Source organism: Ostreococcus lucimarinus, chromosome 4, assembly GCF_000092065.1.
Source record: "Ostreococcus lucimarinus CCE9901 chromosome 4, complete sequence".
In the NCBI taxonomy this organism is placed as follows: domain Eukaryota; kingdom Viridiplantae; phylum Chlorophyta; class Mamiellophyceae; order Mamiellales; family Bathycoccaceae; genus Ostreococcus; species Ostreococcus sp. 'lucimarinus'.
In genome coordinates this window covers 704,988-725,742 of record NC_009358.1, presented here as the reverse complement: position 1 = coordinate 725,742, position 20,755 = coordinate 704,988, and the positions used below count along the sequence as shown (strand labels likewise).

At 63.3% G+C, this 20,755-nt stretch overlaps 16 protein-coding genes across 16 annotated transcripts; 8 read left to right on the top strand and 8 right to left on the bottom strand.

Annotated features, from left to right (window-relative positions):
• Nucleotides 1-4: 4 nt before the first annotated feature.
• On the top strand, nt 5-694 carry RPL34 (Ribosomal protein L34, component of cytosolic 80S ribosome and 60S large subunit; the record flags this gene model as incomplete). The annotated part of the gene is made up of 3 exons (XM_001417543.1): nt 5-166; nt 397-549; nt 656-694. 3 exons carry the CDS (start codon nt 5-7, stop codon nt 692-694), a joined length of 354 nt encoding a protein of 117 aa, XP_001417580.1.
• A 216-nt stretch (nt 695-910) lies between these two features.
• On the bottom strand, nt 911-1,469 carry OSTLU_31341 (predicted protein; the record flags this gene model as incomplete). The annotated part of the gene is made up of 2 exons (XM_001417297.1): nt 911-979; nt 1,038-1,469. 2 exons carry the CDS (start codon nt 1,467-1,469, stop codon nt 911-913), a joined length of 501 nt encoding a protein of 166 aa, XP_001417334.1.
• Nucleotides 1,470-1,727: 258 nt separating this feature from the next.
• PETM (PetM subunit of cytochrome b6f complex) lies at nt 1,728-1,931 on the bottom strand (the record flags this gene model as incomplete). The annotated part of the gene is made up of 1 exon (XM_001417296.1): nt 1,728-1,931. A coding segment is annotated over one exon (204 nt), but the record flags the coding sequence as incomplete, so codon positions are not given.
• Nucleotides 1,932-2,752: 821 nt separating this feature from the next.
• OSTLU_94223 (predicted protein) lies at nt 2,753-3,286 on the top strand (the record flags this gene model as incomplete). Its single annotated transcript, XM_001417542.1, has 1 exon — nt 2,753-3,286. One exon carries the CDS (start codon nt 2,753-2,755, stop codon nt 3,284-3,286), a length of 534 nt encoding a protein of 177 aa, XP_001417579.1.
• A 23-nt stretch (nt 3,287-3,309) lies between these two features.
• OSTLU_15156 (predicted protein) lies at nt 3,310-4,122 on the bottom strand (the record flags this gene model as incomplete). The annotated part of the gene is made up of 1 exon (XM_001417295.1): nt 3,310-4,122. The coding sequence occupies one exon, from the start codon at nt 4,120-4,122 to the stop codon at nt 3,310-3,312; it is 813 nt and encodes a 270-aa protein (XP_001417332.1).
• A 28-nt stretch (nt 4,123-4,150) lies between these two features.
• OSTLU_31338 (predicted protein) lies at nt 4,151-4,648 on the top strand (the record flags this gene model as incomplete). The annotated part of the gene is made up of 2 exons (XM_001417541.1): nt 4,151-4,221; nt 4,348-4,648. 2 exons carry the CDS (start codon nt 4,151-4,153, stop codon nt 4,646-4,648), a joined length of 372 nt encoding a protein of 123 aa, XP_001417578.1.
• Nucleotides 4,649-4,775: 127 nt separating this feature from the next.
• On the bottom strand, nt 4,776-5,891 carry OSTLU_31337 (predicted protein; the record flags this gene model as incomplete). Its single annotated transcript, XM_001417294.1, has 1 exon — nt 4,776-5,891. One exon carries the CDS (start codon nt 5,889-5,891, stop codon nt 4,776-4,778), a length of 1,116 nt encoding a protein of 371 aa, XP_001417331.1.
• A 209-nt stretch (nt 5,892-6,100) lies between these two features.
• OSTLU_24457 (predicted protein) lies at nt 6,101-8,785 on the top strand (the record flags this gene model as incomplete). Its single annotated transcript, XM_001417540.1, has 2 exons — nt 6,101-8,081; nt 8,277-8,785. 2 exons carry the CDS (start codon nt 6,101-6,103, stop codon nt 8,783-8,785), a joined length of 2,490 nt encoding a protein of 829 aa, XP_001417577.1.
• Nucleotides 8,786-8,796: 11 nt separating this feature from the next.
• OSTLU_37468 (ClC family transporter: chloride ion channel) lies at nt 8,797-10,401 on the bottom strand (the record flags this gene model as incomplete). Its single annotated transcript, XM_001417293.1, has 1 exon — nt 8,797-10,401. One exon carries the CDS (start codon nt 10,399-10,401, stop codon nt 8,797-8,799), a length of 1,605 nt encoding a protein of 534 aa, XP_001417330.1.
• Nucleotides 10,402-10,874: 473 nt separating this feature from the next.
• OSTLU_31334 (predicted protein) lies at nt 10,875-11,471 on the bottom strand (the record flags this gene model as incomplete). Its single annotated transcript, XM_001417292.1, has 1 exon — nt 10,875-11,471. One exon carries the CDS (start codon nt 11,469-11,471, stop codon nt 10,875-10,877), a length of 597 nt encoding a protein of 198 aa, XP_001417329.1.
• Nucleotides 11,472-12,139: 668 nt separating this feature from the next.
• OSTLU_92651 (predicted protein) lies at nt 12,140-12,568 on the top strand (the record flags this gene model as incomplete). Its single annotated transcript, XM_001417539.1, has 1 exon — nt 12,140-12,568. A coding segment is annotated over one exon (429 nt), but the record flags the coding sequence as incomplete, so codon positions are not given.
• Nucleotides 12,569-13,268: 700 nt separating this feature from the next.
• Nucleotides 13,269-14,756, top strand: OSTLU_37045 (DASS family transporter: 2-oxoglutarate/malate; the record flags this gene model as incomplete). Its single annotated transcript, XM_001417538.1, has 1 exon — nt 13,269-14,756. The coding sequence occupies one exon, from the start codon at nt 13,269-13,271 to the stop codon at nt 14,754-14,756; it is 1,488 nt and encodes a 495-aa protein (XP_001417575.1).
• A 95-nt stretch (nt 14,757-14,851) lies between these two features.
• Nucleotides 14,852-15,472, bottom strand: OSTLU_92650 (predicted protein; the record flags this gene model as incomplete). The annotated part of the gene is made up of 1 exon (XM_001417291.1): nt 14,852-15,472. The coding sequence occupies one exon, from the start codon at nt 15,470-15,472 to the stop codon at nt 14,852-14,854; it is 621 nt and encodes a 206-aa protein (XP_001417328.1).
• Nucleotides 15,473-15,575: 103 nt separating this feature from the next.
• OSTLU_92649 (predicted protein) lies at nt 15,576-16,268 on the top strand (the record flags this gene model as incomplete). The annotated part of the gene is made up of 1 exon (XM_001417537.1): nt 15,576-16,268. One exon carries the CDS (start codon nt 15,576-15,578, stop codon nt 16,266-16,268), a length of 693 nt encoding a protein of 230 aa, XP_001417574.1.
• Nucleotides 16,269-16,346: 78 nt separating this feature from the next.
• On the top strand, nt 16,347-16,970 carry OSTLU_92648 (predicted protein; the record flags this gene model as incomplete). Its single annotated transcript, XM_001417536.1, has 1 exon — nt 16,347-16,970. One exon carries the CDS (start codon nt 16,347-16,349, stop codon nt 16,968-16,970), a length of 624 nt encoding a protein of 207 aa, XP_001417573.1.
• A 66-nt stretch (nt 16,971-17,036) lies between these two features.
• Nucleotides 17,037-20,657, bottom strand: OSTLU_15149 (predicted protein; the record flags this gene model as incomplete). Its single annotated transcript, XM_001417290.1, has 1 exon — nt 17,037-20,657. One exon carries the CDS (start codon nt 20,655-20,657, stop codon nt 17,037-17,039), a length of 3,621 nt encoding a protein of 1,206 aa, XP_001417327.1.
• Nucleotides 20,658-20,755: the final 98 nt, after the last annotated feature.

Here is a 20,755-nt window from a genome sequence, read left to right as displayed (position 1 = left end):
AAACATGGCGCCCCGTATCACGTACAAGCGACGCCACGCGTACAACACGCGCTCGAACAAGATCGTCAAGAAGCGATTGCCCGGCGGGTCTTTGGGCATCGCCTACGTCAAGAAGACGACCAAGGGCGCGCAAACGCCGGCTGGTGATGCCGGTCGCATTCACGGGGTGCGTGTGGATAATTACTCGTCGTCGATTCGCGGGCGCGGGCGCGGGAGCGCGCGAAGAGGCGCGCGAGGGCGCGGCGATGTCGATCGGTGTCGACGCGCTAGGGCTTTCGTCGCGATCGATGTCGTCGACGCGACGCGCGCGCGACGCAAACGCGCGCGAGGGAGGACGCGTGCGGTGAAGAGCATTTTGACTGACGTTGACGCGCGTTGATGGTCCGCGATCGATAGGTTCCGCGCGTGGCGACGCAAAAGTATAGCCGCAAGCACATGTCCAAGAACAAGAAGAGCGTGACGCGCGCGTACGGCGGCGTCTTGTCCGCTGGCGCGGTTCGTGAGCGCATCGTGCGCGCGTTCCTCGTCGAGGAGCAAAAGATTGTCAAGGTGCGTCGCATTGCGAGCGGTTTGTGCGCGTGTAAAGGCGATGTGAAGCGACGACGACGAGCGCGGCGACTAACCCACGCGACGAACGCGATTTTCCTCGAAACAGAAAGTGCTCAAGCTCCAAGCCGCCAAGGAAGGCAAGTAAGCGCAGGGCGTGAATGATCAATCTTAGCGAGTTCTACTTAGTGGATATATTGGCTTCTCAGGCGGCGATACCGTCGTTTGAGAAGCGGTTGTAATCGAACGGAGTCGTCGAAATCATATCGCGCGGCGCTCGTCTAAATCGCATTGCATTTCGCTCGCAAAGTCACGAAGCGGTGACTATCTATATCGCTATGTTTGTTTGTACTCCCGCGCGCGCTCACGCCGTCGTCGTCGTCGCCACGCCATCGTCGCACACCTTGCATCTGCACACCGGACACGTATCGCGCTATATTCGTCGTCAGTCCGCGCCATCCGTTCATCCTCGCGCGTCGTCGCGCACGCACCAGTTTCAACCACTCCGTCAAACAATTCAAATGAAACTCATGCGAGCACTTCGGTATCGTTTTCACGCGATCGCCGCGCGCGAACTCGCTGAGGCACACCGAGCACGTCTTCTCGTCGCCGCCGTCCCACGCGCGCTCCGGAAGCGCCTCCACCGCGCGCGCGTCGCACGGCGCGTCGAAGTTTCGCGTGTCCAACTGCGTGAAGTCAAAGTCGCCGAACGCGCCGTCGCCGTGCGCGACGAACGCGGGACCGAAGACGACGGAGATGCCCGTCCTTTGACCGCGCGCGGGCGCGGCAGCGGACGACGACTCGGCGCGCTCGAGAAAGATGCCGTCGCAGGACGGGCACTTGGCGTCTCGCGAGCCCTGATCCAGCGCCGCGGCGGCGACGTGCACGCGCCGAGCGCAGTCGTGGCACCACACGGACTCCATCTCACGCTCTGAAGTGCGGACGCGGCGTGTGCCTCGCGCCTCGCGCGAGACGAGACGCGCGAGAGTCGGCGAACGGCTCGGCGACGGACGCGGGCGCTGGTGCGTGGAAAACGCGGTGGTTACGCACATCGTGTGATGTAATATTTATCGCTTCTATGTGTCGCCGCACGCGTGGCGCGCGACGTCGCTACTCGCTGAGCAAAAATCAAACAAATCGCCCTCCGAACGCCGCCGTGGTCAAAACCGATCGACGAGCGTTTATTCGCCGTTCACGACGGAGTCCTCGACGCGAAGGAGCACAAAACCGAAGGCGAGACCGATGAGGGTGATGATGAAGCACGTCGTGGCGATAGACGCAATCTCCGCACCCTGGTTGGCGATTTGCGCAACCTCAACCATGGAAGCCTTGGTCACGGCGGCGCCGCCGCGGACGGACTTGCGCGGCGCGACACGGGCGCTGCGTCGTACGAAAAAATAATCAAACGTCAGTCTGCGTTCAGGCGTTATCCCACTTCGCACACGAAAGACGACGACACCGCGCGCGTTCGCGAAAATCGCCTCCGCGCACCTCTTCACCGGGACGCCGGCGACGGCGCGCGTCGCGGAGAGTCGCGTCGCGCTGCGTTTCGAAAATCACCCGCGTCATCACGTCAGTCCTCATCCCACGTCCGCGCTCGCTCGCGCGCTATCCCTCGCCCGCGATGAATCACCCATCCTCGCCCGAACCTTCGTCCACGAACGCCCCGTTCGCCGCGCGAACCGCCGCGCGCGTCGGTTTATCCAGTGGATAGGGCTTCACCGCGCCCCCATCGACGTTCGACGCCCGCGCCGTCTCCGATCCCGTCTCCCTCGCCTTCGCGCGCGTCGTTCGACGCGACGCAAATTCATCCACGCGCGCGCGCGTTTCCACGCCCAGAACTCGCGCGCGCGCGTCCATCTCCGCGCGCGCGCGCGCGATCGCGCGATCGCTCGCGTCGTCGCGTCGCGCGCGTCATCGCGCGTTCGTCGTCGCGTTCGCGTCGCCGACGCACCGGTTGACGCGCTTGGCGTTCGCGGACGTCGCGTTGACGCGGACGGCCGAGCTGGCGATGGTTTGCGTGATCGCGTTCATGGCGTCGTCGTGTTGTGTCGCGCGCGTCGTCGCGGGATCGACCATCCGTCGGATTCGCTGCGACGGTTCGCGACTCAAGCGAAACGGGGGTCGTTCATATAATACGCGCGCGAACGCCATCATATCATCATCGCGCGTCGCCGCGTCGGCACACGCGCGCGCTCGGAGATCGATGTCGCGACGCGCGCGCGCGCGCGCGGGGTGGTCGACGCGCGTCGCGATCGCGGTGACGCTCGCGCTCGGCGCGGCGACGCGCGGACGCGCCGCGGCGGAGGCGTCGGTCGAGCCATCGGCGCCATCGGCCGCGGCGTCGCGCTGGCGCGAGCTCGCGCTGGACGAGGACGCGTTCGAGACGGTGAAATCGTACGATCGACCGAGTTATTACGTCGACGCGGGCGGACGGGCGCGGTTCAGGGGATGGTTCTCGAACACGGCGACGACGGAGGCGGGGAGCGACGCGCTGGCGACGCCGCTGCCGGCGGAGGCGCGACCGACGCGAGACGAACCGTGGAAGGTGACGATGAAGGGCGCGGAGCGCTCGTTGACGGTGACGATGGATGGGAAAATAGTGGTCGGGGACGAATACGACGCGAACACGTGGTTTGTGCTGAATGGATTGGAGTTCGACACCGCGGCGGCGTTCGCGGAGGAGGAGACGTGCGACGCGGCGAGCGGGTCGTGTCCAACCGCGCGCGACGAGCTGTAGGTAATATGTAAATCAATCAATATTTATCGCACTATTTCAACGCACTCGCACTCGCGCACGCCCTCGGGAAGCTTCCCTCGACTCCCCGCGATGATTTTCCCCGCCACGCTCGCCAGGGACGCGTTCTCCGCCGTCGTCCGCGGCTCGTCGCGCGCCCATCTCGCGTAATCCGCCGCGAGCTGCGTCAAAAACCACGGCATCACCGCCCCCAAGCTCCATCCTAAGATCGTGTTCAACCGCGTTCCCGCGCGCGCGAACACGCCCTCTCGAAAGTCCCCCCACACGTCGATTTGGCATCGTATGCTCGCCCGCCCCGTGTCCTCGCAGCGCGTCGCCGTCACCTCGTTCCTCAACCGCAGGTCCTTCAGGCTCGCGTTGATCGCGTCGATTATTTTCGTCGCCTTCGCGTCGTCCGGGTTACGATTCACGATCACCGCGTCCACGAGCGACTGCACGCATCCCTCCTCGCTCGCGTCGACGCGCACCGTCCCGCGCGGCTCGACGTCCAGAAACAGCAGCTTTTGCCTCCCCGCGCTCACGACGAACCCGTTCGCGTCGTCGCTCGCGCGCGACACGTTCTCCGGGTCGATGAGATTGTACTCCGTCGCCGGCAGCGCGACGTACTCGCGCGCGGTGCGCGCGCCGTCGCGCGCGGCGTCGCCGAGGTCGACGGCGAACGCGCGCGAGACGCGCACGAGCGCGCGCCCGGCGTTCCGCGCGTCGCGCTCGACGTCCGCGAGGTCGGCGTTGACGTTGGCGCGCGCGCGCGCGCGCGCCGCGCGGACGTCCGCGCGCGGGCGCGCGAGCGCGAGGCGCGCGAGCGCGGGCGTCGGCATGGAGTGCGGCGTCACGCGAGCGCGCGCGATGGATAGCGACGTCGCGCAGCGCACGTTCGAGCTCCCGCGCGCGCGGTGGGCGTACGTGAGGATACGACTGTGCGTCGGCGAGGCGAGGCGAGGCGCGCGCGCGACGGCGAACGGACGCGTCGGCGCTCGCGAGGCGCGCGGGAGGACGAAGACTGGAAGACTGACGACGACGACGCGCGCGCGAACGACGCGCAGGATCACGCGAGACGCGACGTGGAAGTGGTCGCGCGCGGGCTTGGAGTCGATGGTGCGCGCGGCGGTGCGACGGGCGCACGGGGCGATCGACGGCGGGTTCGAGGTGGAATTCGTCGGCGGCGAGCGCGCGGGCGCGGGGGAGGCGTTCGCGGGGACGTTCGTGGTGAAGGTGGCGCACGAGAATCGTAGGAAGTTGTGGAGCGCGTTGAGTTTGACGGGGTACATGGACGAGTCGCAGGAGCGGGCGTGCGCGTGCGAAATCGTCGCGGTGTCGCCGACGTTGTCGGCGCTCGCGGCTTGAGAGTTTTAGCGTAGCGTAGTCTTTAGCCTAGTCACACGGCGCGCGTCGGCGGAGTCGAGGGTTTAAAATCGACGAATTGCGTCGCGTCTTGAAATAATCGTGTTGTACCATATTAATTGCACGCTAGCTACTTGTTCTGGACCACCACGGTCTCGGCGTCCAAGTCGGCGTCTTCTTCGACTTCGTACGCGGCGCCGATGATGCTATCCTTTGCCGTGACACGCGCGCCGATGACGGCGCCGGGACCGACGATACAGCCTTGAATCTGTGCGCCATCGTGCACGACGGCGCCTCTAAGAATGAGAGAGTTGGAAATTTTAACGCCCGACCCAAACACGCAATCCGCGGCGACGACGGATTTCTTCACCGAACATTTGTCCTTGAACGTGCACTGACCAGCCACCGCACATCCCGGTCCGATCGTACTCTTGGCCCCGATCACCGTTGATGGGTCGACGACGTTGTCGTACTTGCTCAGAGGTCGTTCGAGCAAGTGATGGAACTCGGCGGCGATTTCTCGCGACGCCTCGAGAAGCGCCGGCTTCGCCGTATCCACGGCGACGCAATACTTGTCCGGCTTCACCATGTACGCCGCCACCCCGCCCGCGGTGGTGCCGCGAAACTGCTCGGCGGCGAAGTGCGGCACCAAGTCGAACCGTAAGCTCTTCAAATGCGTCTTCTCTCGCAGCGCCGCGAACGTCTCTCGCGCCTCCAAAGCGTAAATCCCCACGTCGATCACATCCGTCCTGATCACCATCTCCGCCGTCGCGTTCAGCGCCGACCGCTGCAACTTCAACCGTTTCTTCGCCTCGTCGTGTTCGCCTCCCGCGAGAAAAACCACGCGCGTCTCATCCGCGTTCAACCCGACGTATCGCATCCCCTTCGGCGCTCGCCCCGCCTTCGTCTCAACCTCCGCCCACGCCCGTTTCTTCGCCAGCGCGCACGTCGCCGTCGCCGCGTTCACCAAATGTGTGCTCAGCACATCATCCAGCGCGACATCCGTCACGACGTCTCCCTGCACGACCAGCAGCGTCGTCGTCGTCTCGTCCGCGAACCGTTCGCACGCCGCCAGCGCGCGCGCCGTGTCCGTCCCCTCGTCCGCCGCCACCACGTCGATCGTCGGCGCCTCTCGCAGCGCGCTCGACGGTTCTCCCCGCCATCGCTCGATTCGCTCGCGCGCGACGCTCGCGTGCGCGTCTCCCGCGCACACGACGGTGATTTTCTCGCAGCGATGTCGCCGCATCGACGCGATCGCGCGCAGCGCGTGGTGCGCGAGCGGCGCCATGCCGCACTCCAGGTCGTATCTCGACGCGTCGCCGTCGCGCAGGAGCGCGTCTCCGAACGGCGCGTCGCGCTCGAGCGCGAGCACGACGCCGTGCGCGCGCATCGCTCGCGCGAATCGCGACGCGGCGCGGCAGAGTGTGACGCCCGGGTCCGCTCGGCGCGCGAATCATGTCGACGCTGCGCCTGCGGGACCTCATCCGCAAGGTGCGCGAGTGCAAGACCGCGGCGGAGGAGCGCGCGGTGATCGCGCGCGAGTCGAGCGCGATTCGGGAGTCGTTCAGGAACCCCGACGAGGCGCGATTCGTCCCGAGAAACGTCGCGAAGCTGATGTTCGTGCACATGCTCGGACACGCGACGCACTTCGGGCAGATGGAGTGCGTGCGATTGACGGCGAGGAACGGGTTCCCGGAGAAACGGATCGGGTACCTGGGGCTGATGCTGCTGCTGGACGAGGACCAGGAGGTGACGATGCTGGTGACGAATAGCGTGAAGAACGACTTGAGTCATAAGAATCACTACGTGGTGGGACTCGGGTTGTGCATGTTGGGGAGCATATGCAGCGCGGAGATGGCGAGGGACGTGGCGGGGGAGGTTGAGCAGTTGATGGGACACGGGAATTCGTACGTGAGGAAGAAGGCGGCGCTGACGGCGACGAGGGTGATTAAAAAAGTGCCAGAGTTGACGGAGGGGTTCGTGCCGGCGGCGGAAAAGTTGTTGAGCGATAGGCATCACGGGGTGCTGCTGGCGGCGTGTACGCTGGCGACGGAGATGTGTGAAGACGATGACGACGTGCGGCAGAGAATGCGAGCGCAGGTGCCGCAGTTGTGCAAGGTTTTGAAGTCGTTGATTTACGCGGGGAAGAGTGTTGAGCACGACATCGCCGGTCACGCGGATCCGTTTTTGCAAGTGGCGATTTTACGATTGCTTCGCGTGCTCGGTCGAGGCGACGCGGACGCGAGCGATGCGATGAGCGACATATTGGCGCAGATCGCGTCGAACACGGATGGCGCGAAGAATGCCGGGAACGCTATTCTGTACGAGGCTGTCGAGACCATCATCGCCATCGAGGCCGTGGGTGGTTTGCGCGTGCTGGCGGTGAACATTCTGGGCAGGTTTTTACAGAACAAGGATAACAACATACGTTACGTCGCGCTGAATACGCTCGCGAAAGTTGTCGAGGTGGACATGCAAGCCATCCAACGTCACCGCGCTATCATCGTGAATTGCGTGAAAGACGCGGACATCACCATTCGGCGAAGCGCGCTGCAATTAGTGTACGGCTTGGTGAACGCCAAGAACGTCACCACGCTGTCACATGAGTTGCTCGAGTACTTGGAGGTGTGCGATGAGGAGTTCAAGTGTGAGTTGGCAAAGAAAATATCCTCCTTGGCATTGAAGTTTTCGCCGAGTAAGCAGTGGTACATTGACACGTTCATCGCCCTCCTCATTCGCGCTGGGCAGTACATTGACGAGCTCGAGTGCAACGATTTCATGGGGCTCGTCGCGCGGACGCCTCAGCTTCACGGCTACGCTGCGCGTTCATTGTATCGCGCGGCGTGCGACGATTATGCTCCCGTGCGTTTGTGCGCAGTCGCGGTGTGGGTGTGCGGGGAATACTCAGACGCGATGGTGCACGCGCCGTCCGTCGAGGACGAAGTATTGACCAAGGTGAAGCATAACGATGTCACGAAGCTTATGATCGCGATTCTGAGCGAGGAAAAGTACCTGATGTTGAGACCGTTAGTCATGACGGCGCTTGCCAAGATTGCGGTGCGCGAACCGAGCGAACAAGCCGTCATCATACCCGTCTTGGCCAAGTATGAGACAACACTCGAGCTCGAAACGCAAAAGCGCGCGCACGAGTACAAATCGATGTTTGAAAAGATGCCAGATCTCCGGGATATGCTCTTCGAGCACATGCCACCTCCCGAGGCACCGAAATTCGTCGCTGCGGATACCATGGAAACTCTAGCTCAGAAAAAGGCTGCGGACGCGGCTCGACCGGCGAGAAGCTTTGGCGACTTGTTGAATTTCGATGAAGGTGACTCGTCGCAGGCGCAAACTAGCGGCGCCGACTTGTTGAACGATTTACTCAGCCCTAGTTCGGCAGATGCGCCGACGTCGGCGCCGGTGACGCCTGCGAAACAAAGTCAGGCGATGGATTTACTCGGTGACATGCTAGCCGACGTAGCGATACCGGCGAGCGCGCCACCGAAGGCGTCGGCGCCGGACGCGTTGGCTGATCTTTTCGGTAGCACCGATATGAGCTCGGCATCGGTGTCACATACTATTACTTCGGCACGTGTTGATGTTCTCGGCGATCTGATGTCGTCGTCTTCGCCAGTGCCCACGACGGATCCGTTTGCTAACATGGACGCGGCACATCCGGCTGCCGTCGCGGGCTTGATGGATCTAATGTCAGACGATGTCCCGGTGGTTTCTTCGTCCTCTACCGGATCCTTGATCGATGCGCTGGGTGCGCCTACGGCCCCCACGCCTCCGACAGCACCGCAACCGGCGTACGCGAAAGGTTCTTTGTCAATCTTCTTGTCGGCGTCAAAGCCGAATCAGCTCGACCAAAGCAAGACGCTCGTGAGCGCTCGCTACGTTAACGCGGGTCCAGCTGATATCGAAAACTTTTCTCTACACGCAGCGGTTCCTAAAACCATGACTCTTAGCATGCAAGCGGCGAGTGGGTCGACGATATCATCGAGCGCGCCGGTGACGCAAAACATGCTCGTCTCGGCGGCGGCGGGACACGAAGGCAAGCCGATAGCGCTCCGTCTGAAGTTATCATGGGTCGAGAACGGCCAGGTAATGAACGAAATGGCGACAATTTCGCGAGTTGACTAGAAATAATGTAATTACAATTCGCCAGACAAGGCAGAACGAAGACGCTCGCGACTCATTTGCTTCAACGCCGCGCTAGTCTCGACCACGCCCAAGGGCTGATTGGACGAGTCGACAACGACGGCGAATGCGCCGTCATCGGCGAAGTCGACGTCTCGTAACTTGACGTCGGGCTCTATGACCTTCACGTCGATCAATGCTTCAGCGACGCGCGCACGCGTATCAAATCCGCGCTGCACAATGGCATCCGCGATGCTACTCGGAGTGACGACGCCGACGAACACGCCGTCGGCGACGACGAACGCGCACGGCGGCGGATTTTCGGAATCAGATACCCTCAAAAGAGTCATCGAAGCCGCTTCAATCGTAGTCTCCTCATCGATGATGACGATATCGCTCCTCATGAGATCACGCGGACGGGCCACGAGCGAGCTAGCGAGAGCCGCCACGCCGCGCGTCTCGATGTCGCTCGTGCTGAAAGGCACCGCGCTCGTCTCCACTGAATTCACGATGGAGGTTGCGACCGTGACGGTACCCATCAGCGGCAAAATTATTCTATAATCACCTGTGAGCTCGAACAAAAGCAATATGGCTGTGAGAGGGACGCGACAAACGCCCCCGAGAACGCCGGCCATGGCGACGAGCGCGTATGCTTGCGGCGGCGCGACAAACATAGGTGGGAAATACGTCGATTCCAGTGCGCCACCGAAAGCCGTACCCAAAGCGGCGCCTAAAAATAGAGAAGGTGCATATACGCCACCGACCAACCCTGAACCTCGACAAATCGCCGTCGCGAGCAGTTTCGCGAGCACGAACTCGCCGAGAACCAATGGAGTATACGTCGCCGCGGCCCAACCAGCGCCGGCATCGTTTTGCACAAGCAGCGCGTTGACGTTATCGAAACCTTGGTACGTCACCTGAGGAAACTTCAACGCCAGGCAGCCGAGCAGAAATCCCCCTATCGGGGCGTGCCATATTCTAGAAATGCCCAACCCGCCTTTTTCGCGTTCTACGGCGACGAAATTCTCCGCGAAATCGTCAAAAACGACATTCATCTTTCTCAGAGCAGCGGCGGTGACTCCACACGCGAACCCGAGCGGCAGGTACAAAGGAAGCTCGACAAAGTCCGAAATTTCAAACGGCGGCACGTCCACGGAAGGCAGCGCGCCGAGGACGGCTTTACTCGCCACTGTCGCCAAGACACTCGCCAAGATGACCATCTCCGTCGTCACCGCGCCAGCTTTGGTGTCGCCATCACCACCAGCTTTCGACCCGGGCACGAGAATTGACTCAAACCCGAAGAACAACCCGGAAATCGGCGCGCCGAAACCCGCGCTAAACCCCGCGGCGGCCCCCGCGGCTAATAATCCCAATCTATTCGGCGCCACGGATGGAAACGCCGCGCCCACTCGATCCGCCACCGCCGCGCCAATCTCCACGCTTGGCCCTTCTGGCCCGAGCGAACATCCCGTCCCGAGTGTGATCGCCGCCGCCGCGGTCTTCGCGAGCACCTTAACGCCGACCCTGACGTCCTCGTTCTCATCGAACTCATTCAAATCGATCCCCGCGTAATCGTCCGTGCTCGCGCTCCCCGCGTTCGCGCTCGCCTTCCCAAACATCCATCCTCGCTCCGGTTCTCCCGCGAACCCCCCCGCGAGCGCTCGAAGCGCACTCACGCACAATCCTCCGAGCGCTGGCACCGCGACCGTGCCCAGCGCGTTCCCCAGTTCTCCTCCCGGATCCAGCGCGCCGAACGCCGCCGCGCCGTCGCACCCGACGCTCGCGCAGCTCGCGCTCGCCACCACGTTGATCGCCTTCTCCGTCGCCGCGAACGCGGACACCGCGAGTCCGCTCGCGACGCCGACGACCGCGGCGGTCGCGAGCAGCGTGTTCTGGTCCGCGTTCTCGGGCGCGGGCGACGGCGCGCGCGGTGCGTCCGCTCGCGTCACCGCGCGCGCGGTGACGGCGACGCGCGGCGCGGCGCGGCGCGCGCGAGGATCGCGCGCGCGCGGTGACGACGCCGTCGAGGCGGCGGCGCCGGACGCGCTTCGCATCGCGGCGTCGCAGTCTGAGAACTTTTCGTACGTTACGACTACAACATCTTCGCCGCGCCGGCGGCGACGAGGCTTTGCATCGCCTGAAACTCCGCGTGCGCGTCTAAGAAGTTTTCGTACACGGAATCATCGACGAAGGACGCGGCGACGCTGACGCAGACGTCGTCCGAGGCTTCGCACGGGAGCGGCGAAGCGGTGTGCCACCACATCGACGGCACGACTAATATTTCCCCCTCCGAGACGTCCACCGTTAAGCGGCGGGCGCGTCGAAACTCTGGATATCGCTCGAAGACGTCCGGGGCGTCGATGTCTTCGATCATCGAACGATTCCCAGTGCCGCCGGATTGGTACAGTCGCGGACCTTCGCTCGGCGCGAACAGCGTGAAGCGCTTGCGACCGAGAATTTGATACGACGCCGCGTGCACGCAGCACGAATCGCGATGTAAAAAAGGAAACCCGGCGCAGTGCTTCGCGTGACACACGAACAGCTCGAACCAATTCCGCCAGACGGCGGGCGCGTTCGGCGTTTTCGTCTCGTCCGCCAGCGCGTTCTCGCCGAACAAATCCTCCGGCAACCGAATCTCCTCGGCGAGCTTCGGAAAGTACCGCGACAGGTGCAAGTTTCGCATGTACATCCCGCGCGTCTCTTCGTCTTCAAACTTGAGATACTCCGTCAAGACGCACGCGCGTTCGTTCGCGCCCGTGCGCTCGAGCGGGACGGCGTCGCGACTCGCCGCGCGCGCGAGCGTCTCCGTCGTCCACCGCGGCACGCGCGCGCGCGCGTCGTCATCCACCAAAATCAACGGCGCGCGTCGTCGCAGGAGCGCGTCCACCTCCGCGCGCGTCGCGGCGTCCAGGCGAAGCCTCGGGACGTCGTACGCGAGCGTCGCCCCGCGCGCGCGCGCCGGCATCGTCGCCGCCGTCGCGCCGCGCGCGCGTCTGACGCGCGACCGCGCACCGCGCGCGAGTCACATCGCGACGCTCGAGCGACGCCATGCGCGCCGCGCGCGCGCCGACCGTCGCGCCCGCGCCGGTCGCCGCGCGTCGCGCGCGCGCCGCGCGCCGCGTCGCGCCGCGCGCGCTCGACTGCGGCGAGATCGCGTGCGCGGTCGACGACGACGTCGGCGCGCGAACGGCGACCATCAACGGCGCGAGCGTCTCCGCGGCCGCGCTGCGCGCGTGCGAGATCGTCGGCGCCGACGGGACGCGCGCGCCGCTCGGACGCGCGACGTCGGGCGCGCCGAACGTCGTCGTCGTGCTTCGTCACCTCGCGTGACTGTTTTGTTGGAGCTACGCGCGGAGCGTGGCGGACAGTCGAGGACGGATCGAGGCGGCGGGCGGGAGCGTGACGCTCGTGAGTCTCGGGACGGCGGAGCAGTTGAGGACGTTTTTGGAGTTGAATCCGGAGATTCCGAGCGACATCGCGTTCGTCGACGATAGCGACGATTTCGCGCTGTACGACGCGTGCGGATTCGGGAAATTTACCGACGCCAAGCCGGAGAAGGTGGATTTGAAGCCGACGAACTTTTCGTTCAAGGATTGGTTGGCGTATCTCGGGAACGCGGGGAAGTTGGCGCCGATCAAGAAGGGTCAAAAGGGCGTTCCAGAGGGTGTGTTGCGTCTCGGCGGCACGTTCGTTTTAGCCGGCGACGACGTCGAATACGCTTGGGCCGACGCGCTCCCGGGTGCGCATCCCGAGATCGCCGACGTCTTAAAAGCCGTCGGTATTTAACCACATTATTTCGCGTCGTCGTCGTCATCCATCGACGACGCCGCGCGCGATATATCCGCGTTTCAAACGTCCGCGGAGACGACGTCGAGCCTCTCCGCTCCGTGACGCGCGAGCGGTCACGCGCGCTTCGGCGCGCCCCGCTCGCGTCGATATTCCGTCTCCCGCGCGTGCGTCTCGGATTTTCTCGCGCATCATCATTAGTTCGCGTGTATTCACAGCGGCCATGCATCCATTTCGCGCGCTTCGTCGCGCGCTTCGCTCTCGCGTTTCGCTCGTCGTCCCGCGGCGCCGTCGACCGGCCGACCGTCGCCGCGTGACCATTTCCAAAAAGTGATTCGCGCGCGGCGCGCTCTTCACACGCGCACGCGCGAGCGCCCGCGCGTGCGAGCCGCGCAGCGAACGGACGATGCGCGTCGTCGCCGCGCCCGCGCTGGGCGTCGAGCGATCGCGGTGCGACGGCGCGCGCGCGCGCGCGTCGAGCCGCCGGAATCAAAAAGCGACGCGTTTCGCGCACGTCGGCGCGCGACGCCGCGCGCGAGGAGAGACGTGCGAGGCCAAGGCGCGAAGCGTGTACGATGGGTTCGTTCGCGTCGGCGCGCGCGCGCGACGGGACGCGGTCGGAGGCGACGGGGGAGGCGAACGCGCGATCGGGTGTCTGGGAGACGCGCGAGGGACGACGAGACGCGCGAGACGGGTCGCGATGCGGTCGTCGAACGGTGATGGAGACGGCGAGAAGGAGACGGTGGATGTGACGGTGAGCGCGGCGGGAGGCGCGTCGACGACGAGAGCGGTGGTGGAGGAGGCGGACGAGTTGAACGTGACGAACGCGCTCGTCGCCGTCGGGGTCGGGGCGTTTTTGCGGTTCGGGATCGGTTGTCCAGCGGCGCTGGATCCACCGGCGTGGGACTTGTTGAGTATATTTGTGAGTACGGTGACGGGTTTAGTGCTGAAACCGATGCCGATCGGGGCGTGGGCGTTCGGGGCGTTGACGGTGGCGCTGGCGACGAAGACGCTTACGTTTACGCAGGGTATGAGCGCGATAACGAACGAGGTCGTGTGGCTCATCGTCGTCACGGGGTTTTTTGCCAGGGCGTTCATAAAAACTGGCTTTGGTGATAGATTGGCGTTGCTTTTCGTGTCCATCGCGGGTGGGACGACGCTTTCACTCGCGTACGGTTTTCAAATCGCCGAGGCGTTGCTTTCGCCGGCGATGCCGTCCACCACCGCGCGAGCGGCTGGTGTCTTCGTACCGGTCATCAAGTCGCTCGATAAGCGCACGCGAGAGTATCTCATCGGACAACAAATCCAAGGCACGAGCGCGACGTCGACATTTTTGTTATCTGGTGCCGCTCAAAACTTTTTGGCGATGCAAATCGCACTGCAGAGCGGAATTCCATTCTCGAACCCGTTCAATACTTGGTTCGTCGCGGCGAGCGTGCCCGCGCTCGTGTCACTTCTCGCTACTCCGTTCGTAGTGTTTATGCTCGATCCACCGGAGCTGAACGAGACCCCGGAGGCGCCCATGGCGGCAGCAGAACGTCTCAAACAACTCGGCCCTTTGAGTAGCATCGAGAAGAAGATGGTCGGGTCGCTCAGTTTGACTGTGTTTTTGTGGGTGTTCGGCGTCCAGCTCGGTATCAGCGCCGTAGTTGCGGCCATGATTGGCATGTGCTTCATGCTCATGTTCGGCGTGCTGTCTTGGGACGAAGCGCTCGGGCAAAAAGGCTCATGGGATACGCTGATTTGGTTCGCCGTTTTGGTCGGTTTCAGCGGCCAGCTCAACGCGATGGGCGTCGTCTCCTGGTTGAGTGGATTCGTGTCTACGTACCTCTTGAGCCTGAACTTGGGCGTGTGGGGTATGTTCACAGCGCTCCATGTGTTTTACTTCTTCTTGCACTACTTCTTCGCGTCTCAGTCGGCGCACGTCGGCGCGTTGTATCCGGCGTTCCTGACGCTCCTCTTGGCGGCGGGCGTGCCACCGCCGCTCGCGGCGCTTTCGTTGGCATTCAACACGAACAACATGGGTGGTTTGACGCACTACGCCAGTGGACAAGCTGCTGTATACTTTGGCGCGGGTGAAATCAGTTTGAACAAGCTTTGGAAACAGGGCTTGTACATGTCCGTGGTAAACTTTTTCATCTATGGCACCGTCGGTATGTCGTGGTGGAAGTTCATCGGTCTTTACTAGCGCAGAGAGAAGTCTTAAGAGGACGCATGTTTGACTTAAACATTTATGTGCATTTTAACACGTCACACGCCTTGTAATTAAATTAACCGCCTAAATCAAAGACACGAGTCCGGATCGACCTCGCACGCGTCGAACGGCGTGAACCGCTTATCGATATCCGCCACCGATCCCACCGCCTTGAACGCTTTCAATCTCAACGGCCCATTATTCTCCAACGAGTCCTTGAACACCGTGACGACGAAGTGCACGTCGGACTCGCCCTTCGGTATCGGCGCGTCGATGCTCGCCAACACCGTCCTCGAATTCCCATCCGCGTTCACCGTCGCCGCGCTGTTCCCTTGCGCGTCTTCCACGAACCCAAACACGTTCGCGCTCTCGATCGTCCGTCCTTTCACCGCATTCGTCGCTCGCGCGGTGAACCGCAGGCACGTCGTCTTCTGTTTGTTTGGCACGTACTGATTCTCCGGACACCTCTCCATCGCCTCGTACCGCACGTCGTCGAGCGCGATGTCGCCGACGAACGCCCTCGCGACGTCGACGTCGCGCGCCAGCGACACCGCGAGCGCGCCGGCGACGAGCGCGACGCGCGCGCCGGCGTTTTCCGACGTCGCCGCGCGCGCACTCTCCCCGCGCGCGCGCGCGCGCGTCGCTCGGCGCGCGTCGACGCGCGCGCGCGCCGTCGCGCGCGCGCGCGCCGGCGTCCGCGGCGTCGCCATCCGTCGGCGCGACTCGACGCGGCTCGACGCGACGCGCGTCGTCGTGTGCGGGCCGCGCGCGCGCCGCGCGACGAGACCGTTGGTCGGCACACGCCGACGCGCGATGCCGACGCGCGCGACGACGCCGACGCGCGCGACGACGCCGACGCGCGCGACGCGACGCGATGCGTCCGCGCGCGCGTGCGACCCGCGCTCGAGGGCGAATCTCGTGCGCGTGACGCCGTGCGTCGGGGAAATCTTCCGCTGCGAGGCGCTCGGGCTGGTGCGCGGCGACGACGCGACGTCGACGACGGCGCGCGACGACGACGGCGCGGGCGGCGCGGACGCGCGCGACGTGCGACGTCGAACGTTCTTCGCGACGAACGCGATCGCGCTCGCGGCGGGGGCGTGCTCGACGGCGACGGACGCGGCGAACGCGCTGGAGGACGTCCCGAGGGACTACGCGAGAGTCGCGCGCGAGCTCGTCGACGCGCTGTCGACGTCGCTCGAGCACGAGGCGCGAAACGCGAATAAATCCCCGGGAGAGCGGTATAAATTCGCGAAACCGGCCAAGGAGGCGGTGAAGGCGTACATATCGTACGATGGCGGCGGAGGGAGCGCGTCGGCGTCCTCGAGCGCGTCGTACGCCGACATCGCCGAGGCGCTGCGCGAGTTGAGCGCGTTTTACAAGAAGAACGGCGCCACGGCGGAGATGAGCGCGGAGGTGCGCGACAGGATTTTATCGCGTCTGTACGAGGCGCGCGATTTATTACCCGCGCCCGAGCCGACCATCATGGATAAATTACGCGCGTTGTGATGCCACTCCGTTCTCCCTCGTCGGCGCGTTTCGACGAGCCATTCTTCGTCGTCGGTCGTCACTCTCGGTCGCGCCGTCATGCCCGCGCCCGGCCCGAAGGACGGGCACGCGTCCAAGGCCAGTCGCGATCTCGGCGGTCGGCGCGGGCTGACGCGCGAGATTAAAAACGTCAGCGTCAAGTCGAACGGGTTCAAGGGCGGCGGCCAGGGCGGCGTCGCGACGACGAATCGCGGACTCGCGGGCGTGCGGCTGGGCGAGGGCGGCTCGGCGCGCTCGGTCGCGGCGCGACAGCGATTGCGCGCGCGGTTCCTGGCGGGCGAGGCGGGGAAGGCGGCGAAGGCGGCGCGGACGGTGGGGAGGAAGCGCGCGCGAGAGGCGGCGGCGACGGCGACGACGACGACGACGACGACGACGACGGCGGCGACGGCGACGACGACGACGACGACGACGACGACGGCGGCGGCGGCGGACGCGCGCGCGGTGGAAGGCGACGTCGTGGAGGCGAAATCGGACGACGCACACGTCGCGGGAAGCGAGAACGATTACTTTTGCGACGTGTGCGCGTGTAAGTGTGGGTCGCGGAACAACTATGAGACGCACGTGGCGTCGAAACGACATCGTCAGAACCGGGACGCGGCTCGAGGACGCGAAATTTTGGCCTCGTTGAAGCGACAGCGCGTGGAGATATCGGGAGAGGCGTGACAGACTAAGATAGAGATGGTGTATTATAACTCGGAGTGTACTGCTACTAGTGCGAGTGTGCGTCGTCTAACGGTTCTTCTTGACCTTTTTCTTGCTCGAGTTTTCGCCACCTGAGGAATCGCGCCGCTTCTTCGACTTTTTATCTTTCTTCTGTTTCGGGGCGTCTTCTTCAGACTCGCTCCCGTCGTCGCCGTCGTCGTCGTTCGCATCGCTCTTGGGTTGCATTTCGACATCCGGCACAGCGCGATCGAGGAGAGCGCAAATGCGCTGGAACGCTTTTTGCGCCTTTTGCGGCAACGCGGGCGGGCGAGACATTTGCTTCGCCACAGCGTCGATGATGGCGTCGACGTCGATGATAGTCTTGATTTCTATCTCGCCAATCAATCGATTCAGTGACTCGATGCAGTTCGCCGCTTGTTGGCACGCGTCTGCGCGTGTGTTCTTGTTCTTATAAGGCGCGCCGATGGCTGCCGCCAAAGATACCGAAAGCGTCTTCATCGACTTGGTCGCGCTCTTCGCCAACGGCGGATAACGTTTCTTACCCGACTGAATCACTGGGTTCACAAGTTTCAAGGCCTCCAGTCGCAGGAACTCGCCTCTTGCGTTGGGTTTGTCGGCATCGATGGCGACGAGACTGAACAATTCGGGCAAGAGCGCCGAAGCGAGCGCCGGATGTCTCGCAAAAGTTTGCGAAAAGAAGCCCGTTTTCAGCTTGCTCTTCTTCGACTTGAACATTTTCAATGCTTCGCGGAAACAATCGATCGCATTTTCGCTCGCAACTTCTTCACCCACCTTTGCGGCTTTTCCGCCTTTCTCGTGAAGAGCGACGGCTTCGAGAACGCGCAACAAATACGCCGCAGCAGCGCCGGCTGCTTTGTTGAACACCTGCGCGTCACTGGCACCCCGGTTTGCGGCGACAATGACTTCCAGCAACTTGGACTGGATTGTTTTTGACGTCACCTCGTCCCCAAGGAGCTCGGGCAAATCGCGCGCGTGCGCGATGTGCTTGCTGATTAGCGCCGCGATGCGCTCAGCGAGTTGCGCGCTTTGTGGATCTTGCTTGCCGAGCGAGTCGCGCATAGCTTCCAAGAGTGTTACGACCGCGTTAGGTAGATATGCACTTCCCGGCTGCGCTTTCGCGTACAACTGGAACAAAGAGATGACTCGGAATTTGAAGTCGCGCGTTGCGCGCTTCAGATTCTTCTTACGCATCAAATCTTGCTGTCGACTCTTGAACGCCTCGGCGAGAAGTTTGTCGATTCGGAACATCGCGGCGTCATCCATACCTTCAGACTCTGAGTCAGAATCATCCGAATCTTCCGCCGCAGTCCCGACGATTTTACTCGCCGCAGCGCGCATAGCCGCGATTTCCGCATCGTTAGCTTCACCGTAGTCTTCCTCGTCATCGCTCTCTTCGTCATCGTCGTCGTCGTCGCTCTCTTCGTCGTCGTCATCGTCGTCATCGACGTCGCTATCATCATCTTCCATGAGCACGTCTTCGTCTTCACCGTCGCCCTCACCCTCGCCAGCATCTTCACCGACTTCTGGCCCGGCGATGATTCGCAGCATGTCCTGAATACCTTCTTTGGAAACTTGTCCAGAGACGGCTTTGAAGGTGTGCTCGACGACATCCCGAAGCAACGCGCTCGGTTGAGCAAGCAAGCTGAGAAGAATATCAGTGAGCACATCGATCGCTTCAGGCTCGTCCTCTCCGTCTTTCTTCGACTTTTTCGACTTTTTTGACTTTTTCTTAGGATTCACGAGTTCTCCGACGCAACGCGGAAGGTCCTGCAATGCCGGCGTGAATTCGCGCCAGTCACCGACTTGGAGCACGGACAAGACGCGAATGAGTGGTGCGACCTTCGCCGCCAACTCGTCGCCGCTACCGACACACGCGTCGAGGGCTTTGAACAGCTCAGCGCGCACTTCTCTGCACTCGTCCGGAATACTGTCGATCATGTCCACCGCTGTCTCGCCCTCGAGAGCGCGGCAAAACGAAGTGGCTTCGCTCAATAAATCGACGACGTCTTGCTTGTCATCCGACTCCTTACTTGCCGCCGCGCGTTGCGCGCGAACGTTAGAATTGATCATCGCTAAGAAGCGCGTCGAGCACGCCGAGCGCACGGACCCGGTGGGTTCTTCGAGCGGTGACTTCAGGATGCTCGCTGGAATGTTGGACTTGCCCTTCTTCCCCGCCTTACCATCCGTGGCTTTGTAATATGCGTGGAAAAGCATAAACTGCATCAATTCCACGACTTTATCGCTCGGGAGCATCGGCGCCAATCCAGCCATTTGTTCGAGCGCCCACAGGCGGCGCTTTTGACCCGTACCGTTCGCTAACGCGCTCGCGAGTTCTTCTTCTGTGCCGACGACGTCGGAATCTTGTACGGGCGCCTTAGTCACGACGGCGTACATGCTCTGCAAGTAGTGCAACGCATCGTCGCTGTCCAGACTCTTCACCAAGTCCTGCACCGCGTTTGTCTTCGTCACGTTATCGAAACGTGTCGGACCTTGACGCTGAAGCGCGGCTATGACGGCAATCTTCTTCTCCGAGCTCGTCTTCTTATCCGACGCGAACGCAACGATTCTCGCCAAACAGTCCACCGCGCATTCGTGGAGGTAGTTGTCCGGCGCGCTCAGGTTGTTCAACAAGCACTTGATAAAGTTGCTAGAAAACAGTGCGGGGATTTCGTGAGCTTCCGCGGAAGAGAGTAAGGTGTCGAACACGCGGAATCCGAGAAACCGACGCTGATGCGAGCCGGAGACGAATAAGCCGTCTTCGCACACAATCTCCCACAGCGGTACGACGCCTCGGGCTCCCGGGGCTTCGCGAAGCATCATCTCCCACGCGCTGTGCATGCGCGGGTGCGTGTGCGCGGTGTCCAAAAGCGCCTTTGAAATCTTACTCAAATGCGTTCGAGTAAACATCTCGGCCCAATCAACCTTCTTGCCCTTCTTCGTCGCCCGCACGCACTGAACTCTATCGCGCGTCTCGCGCGGCAACGCCTCAAACGTCTCGCACGCCAGCCAAAGCGTATCCGCCCCGGCGTCGCCGCCGCAATCCCCGCTCAACCACCGCTCCAACCCTTCTCCCGCGTCTTCGACCACCCCCGCGAACGTCTCGTCCCCCAACGAAGCCCTGAGCTCGATCACGCACGCCGCCGCGGGCTCCGCCAAGTACGTCTTCTCCCTCGACAGCGTCTCCGCGCGTCTCGCCACCTCCGCCCCGCACCGTCTCCGCTCCTCCTCGCGCACGTCTTCTCGCCCTCCCAGCGCTAATCCGATCGCCGCCGCCCCGAACAGTCTTCCCAACAGTATGTCTCTCGCCTCCTGTCCCTTCGTCGCCTTCGTGATCGGCGCGACGTTCGCGTCCAGCGCGTCCAGCGCCTCCGCCGGCGTCGCCGCGTGCGTCGCCAGTTCGCTCAGCGCCAGCGCGAACCCCTGCCTCGCGCCCGCCCGTCCCGAGCTCAGCCCTCGCGTGAGTCTTCGCAGCGCGTACGCCCGCGCGTCCGCGCCTTCGTCGCCGTCGTCGTCGCCACGCCGCGCGCGCGCGCCGTCGGCGGCGGCGGCGGCTCGAAGATCGCGCATCAGCGCCTCGCACGCGCGCTTCCGCGTCGACGCGTCGTCGGCGCTCAGCGACCAGAAGTGCGCGAGGATCTCGCCGCGCGCCGGCGGCGCGTCCGTCATCGCGGCGACGCGGTGTGCCGCGCGACGGCGTCGACGCGCGCGTGAAAGACCCATCGACGAGTCGTGACTCGAGCGCTGGGGACTCGCGCGCCGAAATC